Genomic DNA, 11669 nt, shown 5'->3' with positions numbered 1-11669 from the left:
TGTTTCTCACTTCCACTATTGTTTTCTTATAGACATCCTTTCTGGCCTCGCCCTATGTATCTCTTCTATCTGGCTGCTCCTGAATCATCATATTTTATAACAAACCTGTAAGTAAACAAAACAAGGTACTGGTGTTTTGAGCTATCCATAAATGAGAGCGTCACCACTGTTAATTATCCTTAGGAAATGCCTCTTCTCTTGGTTTTCATGCTAGTCTCCTAGTGTTCTACCTGAGACCCTTCAGTCTGCAGGCCCACGCTTTATCCACGGAGCCTCTCTCGTTTAGAAAATAAGTCTATTTATCCATTTGTTGCACAAATATACACTGAGTGTTGATGGGCCAGACATCGATTTGGGGTCATGGAATCCATCAGAGAACAAGTCAGGTGGAGTCCCTGCCTCACGGGACGTCCATTCTAGGAGGAGAAACACACAGCAGACAAATTACTGCATGTTATAATCAGGAAGTAGCTTCTGTTCTGAAGAACAATAAAGCGGGTTAAGCCCTAGCCAGCTTGGCTCAGTGGATAGAGCATTGGCCGGCGGACTTGGAGGGTCCTGGGTTCGATGATGGTCAAGGGCCCTGGCCCATTTCAATGGGAAAATATCCTCAGGTGAAGATTAACAAAAATAAAAATAAAATAAATAAAGCCGGTTAAAAGAATAAACGGTGATGTGGTGGGAGTGGGACTGTTCCATACAGGATAGCGAGCGCAGACTTAAGCGTTTGTACGAGCCCGGCTCCGTGGATAAAGCGTGGGCCTGCAGACTGAAGGATCTCAGGTTCAATTAGGTTGCAGGCTGATCCCCAGTAGGGGGCGTGTAGGAGACAGCCAATCAACGATTCCCTCTAACCCTCTCCTTTCCTCTGTGAAATCAATTAAAAAAACACACACAAAACAAACAAACAAACAAACAAACAACAAACAAACAAACAAAAACATATATTAAAAAAATAGCCGAAACCGGTTTGGCTTAGTGGATAGAGCCTCGGCCTGCGGACCGAAAGGTCCCAGGTTCGATTCCGGTCAAGGGCATGTACCTTGGTTGCGGGCACATCCCCAGTGGGAGATGTGCAGGCGGCAGCTGATCGATGTTTCTCTCTCATCGATGTTTCTCTCTCATCGATGTTTCTAACTCTCTCTCTCCCTTCCCAATAAAATATATTTTAAAAAATAAATAAAAATAAAAGTTTGCACGATACCTGAAGGAGAACAGAGCATGAGCCTTGGGTCTAATTCACACCTGTAAGTTTGGAGATAAGCAACGTCTCCAGTAAGGCACGTACTTAGGATACAAAAGGAGCTCCCGTTAAAAATAAGGGGGATCCTCCCCACAGGGTTACACCAAAGGTCAAGTCTATCTTTCAACTTTCGGGAAGTAGCCTCGTAAGAACGAGGCCTCGAAAAATTGAGTGAAAACTCACAATTGTTCCTCTCCACGGAAATCTTTAGTAAAAGGCGAAAGATTTATACGATCTGAAGAGAAACCAGAGTATACCTGCGGACCTCCGCCCGGATGCCTTAGACCACGCTCACCCTCAGCACGCTTATGGTTACCGCGTGCCCGCGGGTCCGCGCTCCGCCGGGCGCTCGTGGAGGCCCTGCCTTAGTAGCAGGCAGTGTGCCCAGCGGCGGTGGGAGGTTCCCGCGGGTCTGGAGCTCCCGCGTGGGAACTGACTTCGTGGTGCACGATGGGTATGCAAATCGCAGACCGCTCGGGGCCGGGCCGCGACACCAGCTGCTTCCGCGGGGCGGGGCGGCGCTGTGGCACCCGGGGTGGCCGCTCTTCCTCTCTCTCACTGCGGGTCCACCCGCAAACCCGCGCCCGGTTTGCCCGGAGAGAAAGGGCGTTTGCCGCGGGTGCCGGGTACCAGTTCCTTCCGGGCTGGGATGAAGGAAGTCCCCATGGTTGAGGCTCAGGGCTGTCCTTCCACACACGCAGGGACCCCACAGTTCTAGGGACAAAAGCGGAGACTGTCCCGCACAGACATTCAGGGGCAGCGGGCCACGGAAGCAGCACAGCGCCGCCCCCTCCCTCCCCAGGAGATGGCATCCACTGTACCTGAGGACAGTTCAGGCGAGGGGAGGTGGGGCGGCGCTTTAGCAGCGGGAATGGCCTGCCAAGTCTTGCTCTTTAGGATCGGAATGTGCCTGTCTGGGTGAGCCTGCTTCCCAAACTCGATCAAGTGCCCATCCTTTGCGGCAGGAATAGAGATCACCGCACCACCTTCATCCCAGGAAAGTATAGGAACTGCTCCTTGTGGGTTCCTTCCCTCCACCCAAGCAGACTCTGGCAAGTTACTTTCCTGACTAGTAAACTGACCCTGCTTTTGCAGCTTTCTCAGTCTTTAACGTGCACACTAAACCCTGGGATGTTTTGAAAATTCAGATTCTGACCCAGTAGTTGGGGCGTGGGGGAGGGAGGGCGTCTGTCATAAGCGCCCTTGTCATACTGATGCTAGCGCTGAACTTTGGGTGCAAAGATCTGGGAATGGAAAATTTTCTCCTATTCCACTTTAAATTTAATGTTTAATTAAAATAAGACTATATTAAATCCGAACCACCTCTGCCACTTTATTTTTTTCCAACTTGCATGTAAGATCCTCAAGAACAGTAGTTCTCAGCCTTCCTAATGCCGCGATCCTTTAATACAGCTCCTCATGTGGTGACCGCCAACCATAAAATTATTTTCGTTGCTACTTCATAACTGTAATGTTGCTACTGTTATGAATCGTCATGTAAATATCTGATATGCAGGATGTATTTTCATTGTTACAAATCGAACATAATTAAAGCATAGTGATTAATCACAAAAACAATATGTAATCATATATGTGTTTTCCGATGATCTTAGGCGACCCCTGTGAAAGGGTCATTCGACCCGCAAAGGGGTCGCGACCCACAGGTTGAAAACCGCTGCTCTAGAACAGTGATGGCGAACCTTTTGAGCTCGGCGTGTCAGCATTTTGAAAAACCCTAACTTAACTCTGGTGCCGTGTCACATATAGAAATTTTTTGATATTTGCAACCATAGTAAAACAAAGACGTATATTTTTGATATTTATTTTGTATATTTAAATGCCATTTAACAAAGAAAAATAAACCAAAAAAATGAGTTCGCGTGTCACCTCTGACACGCGTGTCATAGGTTCACCATCACTGCTCTAGAATGTGCTAAGGGCAAAGAAGCTCTGAGGAACAATTGCTTCGGTAGTTTTAATTTGACACACAAAACAACAAACAAACAGTAATTGGTAGGAGTGTGTAAGGATGATTTTGGAAAAGCCATAACTGATCCATGCATTCATTGTGTACTCAAATAATCCTGAAACAAAGTTACTTTCATTTATTCTCATGTGTCGTTATGTGTATTTTTCAAAAGTTGTGATTGCTTATGTGAGACTTTTATATTTAAAAATATGTACTATAAGCATTAGCTAATTAATTAAGTGGTTGACTAGGTTTTTAAATGAGCGTTGTTAAATGTCTTAGCTTTTATTAATTACATGGTCCCCTAAAAAACAACACCAGAGTAATTGAAAACTTAATTACATCAATGTTTTTCTTCGAAGAACTAAGGTTTATTAAACTTCAAATGTTCAAACAGTTAAGCATCTATTGAAATACCAATAGCTATAAACAATGTGCAGTTCCAAATACTCATTAAACAAACTCTAAATCCCCATAAAGCTAAGCTGAATTTTAAGTAACTCATGTTTTAAGTGCTCTGCTCTTGCGTAAGGAAGATTAACCACTTCAGTACTGCCCATGTGCGGCCTTGTGGGCCCCTTTGACAACGCGGTGGCTGCTCTTGAACCACACTCTTCCTGTATCTGGGCCAAGAAAGGCAGACCGATCAGACAACCTGGAACACTGCTAATGTCACATGGCTACTCTTGCAGACTTCTTCTCTTTTCTTTTTTAACCACTAACTGAAAACATGAGAATATGTACCTATGAACTTGTATATTTGATGTTTTGGGTTAAACACATCTCTCTTTTGCCCAGCTGGTGTGGCTCAATGGGTTGAGCATCGACCTATGAACCGGGAAGTCATAGTTCAATTCCCCAGTCAGGGCACATGCCTGGGTTTTGGGCTCGATCCCCAGTAGTGGGCTGTGTGCAGGAGGCAGCTAATCAATGATTCTCTCTCATCATTGGTGTTTCTATCTCTCTCTCCCTCTCCTTTCCTCTCTGAAATCAGTAAAAATGTACATATATATTTAAAAGCAAACATTCTCTCCTCCTTTTGTAAAAATGACATCAGGCTCTATTTTTAAATACAAAGAAAAGGCATATATCTCACTACCCAGATAAGTCTTGAAAACATTTTTAAAAAACTAAGGTAGCCTTCTGCTTTCAAATGTGATAGAGTGGCTGGTACCAGACTAGTGTTCCTGCTGTATGCAGCTAGAAAACTAAACTAAATATATGAATAATCTGTTTTCAGACATTGGACAATCTGACCATGGGAAAAGGCCTTCTGCCGGAAGCAGTTACTGGCTTCCGGCACAAGAGGGAGATCTTAGCAGAGCACAGCAGATGACACAAAGAGTAGAGTTCGGGAAGACTCAGGTGGTTAGAACTGGAAGGGAAGGGGAACAGAGAGAAGGGAGCCATGCAAACAAATTGCTTCATAATTCGGAGTTTGGGGCTGAATAGTAAGCTGTGCACATATACAGTGAAGATGAATGAAGCTTGGGGAAAGCTCAATTACTATAGGCTCAACAACTGCTGGGGCTCGTACAACATGGGAAGGCATTTGAATTCTGAACAAGCTGAGTGGAAAAATCTTGTGGGACAGCATTTAGAGATTTGGGGAAGGCTATGCATTAAGTGTAAGCTAAACGAGCCCTAGAATAAAGGTTACTTTAGATATAGCTTTCCTAATAAAACTCAAAAATAAGCCTTTATAGGATCAGACTTAGCTGCAAATAACTAAACTACCTGCCAAAACAAAACTCAACACATTTAAAAAGAAAATAATAAAAACCAGACCTTCACAAAGACTAGTATTCAATAAATAAATTACTAGCAATCATAAGAAACAGAAAGATGTGACAAAATCAGCACCAAAATCAGTCAATATCTTCAAGTTCATTTCATAGGACTATTTATATTTTTAAATTTATTTTGGTGTCGGTTTGGTATATTGTGTTATCTTGGAATTTGTCCATCTCATATAAAATGTCAAATTTATTGGCATAATTGTTCATGATACCCTGTTCTTTTTTTAAATATATTTTTATTGATTTCAGAGAGGAAGGGAGAGGGAAAGAGAGATAGACACATCAATGATGAGAGAGAATCATTGATTGGCTGCCTCCTGCACGCCCCCCACTGGGGATGGAGCCCACAACCTGGTCATATGCCCTGACCAGGAATCGAACCGGTGACCTCTTGGTTCCTGGGTCGATGCTCCACTGCTGAGCCACACCCGGCTGGGCTACCCTGTTATTTTTGTACAAATATATACAGGATCTGTAACCATCTTCCATTTTTGTTCTTGACAATGGTTATTTGTGCCTTCTCTCTCTTTTTTTTCTCATCAGTCTTGCCAGTGGTTTATCAATTTTGTTCATCTTTTCAAAGACCCAACTTTTGCTTTGTTGGTCTTGTCTATTGGAAATTTAATTTCTATTTCACTTTTACATTCTTAAAATTAATTTTTCCTTCCTTCTACTTTCCTTGAGTTTATTTTATTACTTTTTCTAATTTCTTAAGATGGTCGCTTTCCTCATGAATGTTTTAACCTTTTTTCTCTTCTAGCAACTTCAGCAAAGGATTTAAACATCCCTCCAATCATTTTAGAGGGAAATAATGTGCCTGCTTCCCACATATTAATATGCAGCATTTAAATTTTAAAAAATTTTCCTTCAATTCCAAATATTTTCTGATTTCTGTTAGGATTTTTCTCTTACCCACGAGTATTTAGAAGTGTATTACTTAAGTAAAGGAAATCTATTGATATCTTTTTGACACTGTTTTCTACCTTAATATCGTAGCCCGGCCACTGTGGCTCAGTGTGTGAGCATCTATTAACCAGGAGGTCACAGTCTGATTCCAGTTGGACGCCCTGGTCAGGGTTCATGCCTGTATTTCAGGCCCATTCCCCAGTAGGGGGTGTGCAGGAGGCAGCCAATCAATGATTCTCATCAGTGATGTTTCTATCTCTCTCTCCCTCTATCCTTCCTTTCTGAAATCAATAAAAATATATTAAAAAAATAATTGTATTGTATTCATACAATAACATTCTAAGTGACTTCAAACCTTTGACATTTGTTGAAACTTGTTTTATGGCTCAAAGAATGGTTAAGTTTATAAATTGTGTTGTCCAAATCTTTTATATCTTGTTCTATCAATAGCTGAGGAAGTCATATAAAATTCTCTCCGTGTGATTATATTATTTTTGCCAATTTCTCCTTTTGCTTCTGTCAGTTTTTGCTTTATTTATTGTGATGCCATGTTAGTAGGTACATAGAAATTTAGGACTGCTATCATCAATTAATTTGTGTGTTTGATGTGAGATGGTGTTAAGCTTCATTTTGGGGGATGGTAATCTAGCTGCTTCAGTATCGTTTTATTTTTATTTTGTTAATCCTCACCGAGGATATTTTTTCATGAATTTTTAGAAAGACTGGAGGGGGAGAGACAGAGAGAGGGAAACATCCATGTGAGAGAAACACATTGACTGGTTGCCTCCCACATGCACCCCAACGAGGGCTGGAGATCCAGCCTGCAACTGAGGTAAATAACCCTTCACCGAATCGAACATGGGACCATTCAGTCTGCAGGGCCATTACTCTTTTCACTATGCGCAACGGGCTAGGGCTCTAGCATATTTTTAAAAATTTGAATTACATAGTCAACGTGGTGAAAGAAATCAAATTACCGTTTATTTGTGGGTCTGTTTCTGAGTTCTCCATTCCGTTCCATGGATATATTTGACTGTCTACATGCCAACATCAAACAGCCTTAATGAATGTGGCTTTAGGTTAAGCCTTGAAAATTGGTAGTGTAAGTCCTCTGATTTAGCTCTTTTTCAATGTTATCTTGGTTATTATAATTTTTCACATAAAATTTATAATCAGATTTTCAGTTTATTGAAAAAGACCTGTTGAGCTATTAACCAGATTCCATGGAATCTATAGGTCAATTTGTAGCAGAATTAACATCCTAACAATAGTGATTTTCCCAATCATAAACATTATGTCTTCTTTAATTTCTCTTAGCTATGTTCTGTCATTTCCAACAGAGCGGTTGTACTCGCTTGCCAGGGCTGCCGTAACAAAATACCGACGGAGTGGTTTCAACAACAGACATTTATTTTCTCTCAGTTCTGGCAGCTAGAGGTCCAAACTCAAGGGGTCAGCAGGTTTGGTTTCTTGTAAGGCTTCTCTCCTTGGCTTGGAAATAGCCATCTTCTGTTATGTTGTACATCGTAAGGCCGTTCCTATATAGAGAGCAACCCTGGTGTCTCTGTGTGTCCAAAAGCCCCCTTCTTATAAGGACACCAGTCATATTGGATGAGGGCCTAACCTCACCAGGTCATTTTCACTTAATTGTCTCCTGAAAGTGCTATCTCCAAACACAGTCCCATTCTAAAGCATTCAGGGTTAGGGCTTCAATGTATAAGTTGCAGAGGGGACACGATTCCGACCACCAAAAAGTCTTAAACGACTTTTGTTAAATATGTTCCAAATATATGCTATTATTAATGGTAATGGTTAAAATAGTTCTTCAGAAGTCTGTGTCTGACAGTTCCAATATTTTGATGATTCATGGTCAGTATTACTGGTGTTTCTCATTATGTTGTTCTTGTGTTTGACTGTGCAGAGCAGTGTAGTTGATCATTCGTTTTTAGAAATAATTTTGGATGAAGGGTGACGCTATCTTCCTGTAGAGGGGATTTAGGTTTGTTTCTGCCTTGTGCCTGCAGGGGGCTGCATCTCAATCCAATTTCAGAAACTGATTTTTTTTTTTTTTCTGGACTATATAGAGAATGGGAAACTGAGCCGGGGCAACTTACTGCTAACTTCTCTTCTGTCCTTATTCGTAGGACTGAGCCCTTCACAGATTACCTATGGTCCCCTACAGGCTTCCCACTCTTGCTGGCTCCTGGACTCCAACATTTGTGCCTGTACCTCCTTGAAGTTTTATTTTTCTTTCTTTTTTTGTTAATCCTCACCCCAGGATATTTTTTCCCAATTGATTTTTAGAAAGAGTGGAAGGGAGGGAGGGTGGGTAAGAGAAGAGAGAGAGAGGAGTGAGAGAGATTGATTGGTGATTGCCTCCCCCATTTGCCCCACCCCTACTGGGCCTGGGATTGAACCTGTAACCCAGGTACATGCCTTTGATGGGAATCAAACCTGTGACCCTTGGGAGTGCGGGCTTATTCTCCAAACACTGAGCACACTGGCCAGGGTGAGGTTTTCAAATGCACACTACTCAGCATCCCAGCCCCTGAGAAGCAGGCAATGTCCTTGCGGAAAAGTGGCTTCAAATGGCACAATCATGCCTGTGCATTAATGAATACACACACACACACACACACACACAAGCACACCCCCACACAGTTATATCTGGAGGATATAAAGCCTATTATTGCAATTGCTATATCAAAGAGCTTGTATATGTGTATATTTAACATATGTGCATTCACACTTGAACCATCATACCTATCAATTTACCCTTCCAGAGCCTTCTCTATGCCTGCATATATACACATATGCACACACACGCTCCAGGCAGGGAGGCAGGGGCTGTGGCCCAGGGATTCACAGGCACAACACTTACAAACGCCAGGAGTCAGTTGCTTTAACATCATTTATTGAGTTGAGCAGTCTGTATATCCCTCCTCACAGTGGGTTTTAAAGATACAGCCAATCTTTGACTTGATCAGATCTAAGAATACCTGACAGTAATGACTGTGGTCATTATTCTTAGTCGTATACATTGCAGTTCACATAATGCATGGCTAGTTACAGACTCAGAAATCAAATTTCAGGAAATGATAGTAAATCAAATAAGTGCACCACATGCCCACCACCCAGATACACGAAAGCTGTCCTCTGTCGGTCCAGATCCTTCTCTGTGTGTGGTATATGCATGCACGGGCTCACACGCGCTCCCGACCGCGCTGGCAGGAAGGTGCACAGGTGCAACACTGGAAATCTATGGGAGTCACGTCCAAAAATTCCCACAAAGCCCCAGATGCTGGTCTCCTGTGGCAGGACCGCTCCCTCACTGTGCTCGCAGGCCTCCTTCCAAATCCCATCTCCAGGACAAGCCCGGGCTTCATCGTTGGTAGCACCTGATCTTGTAATCTTTAATGGACTTGGCCATCAGCGGTGCAATCTTCTTCACAGGCTTCTTGTGGCTGCTGACCACCTGCTTCCCAGGGATGGGGCGACAGCTGTGGCCGCTGGCAGGGTGAGAGGGAGCACGGGTGCCTGCTGTGGGGGCTGGGGCCGGCAGGGCTTTTTCCTGGACAGCTGCTCCTCCTCCTCTTTCAGACGGGTCGGAAAAAGCCATGTTTGCTGGTGGGTCCTGGGGTCTGTTGGCGCTGATGTGCAGGCCCAGTTCTGGGGCCTCCTGCTCCTGGGGCTGCAGCTGCGACGTGTGTTCTTCCCGCCTTTCTTTCTCCAAGGCGCAGTGCTTCTTCCCTAAGGGATCTGTCTCTGCAGCTGGTGCTCCATGGTGTTCCCCCAGGCGAGGCAGCTGCTCAGGTGTGCAACTCTCCACAGCGGGTTGGAGGAGAGAACACGGGACTCCTCTCTCTTGAGAGAGCAAGGTGACTTTGTTCTGAAGGGTCTGGACACACTGCTGGAGCATGGTGATCATTTTGCGGCGCCTGGCCCTGTTGGACCCAGAGAATGCCTGTGTCCCGGAGTTCAGCCTGATTCCCATCAGCCCAGCTCCTTCCTCTTCGCCAGGGGAAGGCGGTGCCCTTGGCCTGGGTTGGAAGGAGGACATGGATGCAAAGGCAGGCGGTGGGGGGTCACTGGGCTGGCCCTGGCAGGGCCCGAGGTCGGGCCGGGCGGGTGTCGCGGCAGGGGGCACCTGTGTGAGCCTGGCCCCCGCTGCTGCAGGTGGAAAGGGCTTCTCAGACTGGCCTGCCTCTGCCTGGGCGCGTGTCGTGTCCTCTTTCCTCAGACTCTTTCCTCCCAGCGCAGTGGCTGGAGGCTTGACACTCTTCCTCTCTTTCCTGGCGGGAGGCTGGTGGGGGGTGAGGGAGGCCTCCGAAGACATGATGGGCGGGTCTAATTCCCCCTCCACTTCAGGGGGGGGACCGGCTGGCTTCCTTTCCAAGTGAGGAGTTTTGACTTTCCCTTCTGGAGTCTTGCAGGTGTCCCCAACCTTCTCCCTCACCTTGGGCAGCAGGCCCCCGGGCCCCTCTCCTGCATCTAAGCCTTGCAGACGCTGTTGGTCTTTGTGCGATTGGCTTTGGCTAGAGTGTTTGCGCTTTCGCTTTTTCATGGGATTTTCTGAAGCCACCTCGGATGGGGCCCCAGACATCCCAGGGGCCCCTGCCAGCCATGGGAGGGTCGGGTGGTCCGAGGCCCCCTGTGATGGACGCGGGTCGTAGGTGACTCCTGCCTGGAAAGACATGGTGGGTGGCTGGAATTCCTCCTCTTCCTCAAGGCGGGGAACCGCTGGCTTCCTTCCCAAGTGAGGAGTTTTGACCTTCCCTTCTGGAGTCTTGAGGGTGTCCCCAACCTTCTCCCTCACCTTGGGCGGCAGGACACCTGCCCCGCTTCCTGCATCTGAGCCGTGTCGACGCTGCTTGTCTTTGTCCGATGGGCTTTTCCGTGAGTGTTTGTGCGTTCGCCTTTTCAGCGGGTGTTCTGAAGCCTCCTGCGATGGAGGCTGGTGGTGGGTGAAGGAGGCCTCAAAGGACGCGGCGGGCGGGTCTAATTCCTCCTCCATCTCAGGCCGGGGACCCCCTGGCTTCCTTCCCAGGGGAGGAGTTCCGACCTTCCCTGCTGGAGTCTGGGTGGTGTCCCCAACCTTCTCCCGCACCTTGCGCGGCGGGCCCCCGGGCCCCTCTCCTGCATCGCAGCCGTGCGGACGCCGCTCACATTTGTGAGACTGTGTTTCCCCCGAGGGTCTGCGCTTTCGCTTCTTCTCGGGGTTGTGCGAAGCCACCTCCGATGGAGGCTTAGGCCTCTGGGAGCTGCGGCCCCCTCTTTCCTTCCCCTTCTGGGCCCCACGAGAGGCCAGCCTTCCCGCGGTTCCTTCTGGGCAGAGAGGCCGTGGGCTTTGCTCCCTGGCGGAGGCCGGGCGAGGCCTCTGGGTGCTCCCGGCTGAGGGCTGCTCCTGGCCCTGGGCCCCCAGCGGGGGGTGCTCCCCTCTGCCCTGGGGTGCCCCCAGGGGCCTGTCCGGAGAGGCTGCCAGGCGGCCTTCTGCAGGCCTCCGAGCGGCCTCGGGGGCCAGGGCCGGGGCCCGCTGCTGGACTGCAGGCATCCAGGGAGCACCTGCCCCCCGGGGAGGGGACGGGCCTCTGCCGCCAGGAGGCTCTGGGTGGCCGGGCCTTCTCTCCTCCGACAAGTCACCAAAGCGCGGCCCTGGGAGCGGCCTCGGGAGCGGCGAGGGCGCTCTGTGCTTGCTCCGTGGGCGCTCGGAGCTGTGGGACCGGCCGCGGGATGCGCGGGGGTCTCCCTCCAT

At 47.2% G+C, this 11669-nt stretch overlaps 1 protein-coding gene and 1 non-coding gene across 2 annotated transcripts; both read right to left on the bottom strand.

Annotated features, from left to right (window-relative positions):
• Nucleotides 1–1382: 1382 nt before the first annotated feature.
• Nucleotides 1383–1498, bottom strand: LOC118663937. The gene has a single exon (XR_004970219.1). It is a non-coding gene; the product is annotated as a U5 spliceosomal RNA (small nuclear RNA).
• A 7801-nt stretch (nucleotides 1499–9299) lies between these two features.
• Nucleotides 9300–11669, bottom strand: LOC118663215 (elongin-A-like). The gene is made up of 2 exons (XM_036322663.1): nucleotides 10374–11669; nucleotides 9300–9881 (listed from the first exon to the last, which is right to left on the bottom strand). The coding sequence occupies exons 1-2, from the start codon at nucleotides 11667–11669 to the stop codon at nucleotides 9300–9302; spliced, it is 1878 nt and encodes a 625-aa protein (XP_036178556.1).

Source organism: Myotis myotis, unplaced genomic scaffold (genome assembly GCF_014108235.1).
Source record: "Myotis myotis isolate mMyoMyo1 unplaced genomic scaffold, mMyoMyo1.p scaffold_m19_p_9, whole genome shotgun sequence".
Lineage (NCBI taxonomy): Eukaryota > Metazoa > Chordata > Mammalia > Chiroptera > Vespertilionidae > Myotis > Myotis myotis.
Note: the sequence above shows the minus strand (reverse complement) of the source record. Positions and strands in the feature narration are given on the sequence as shown.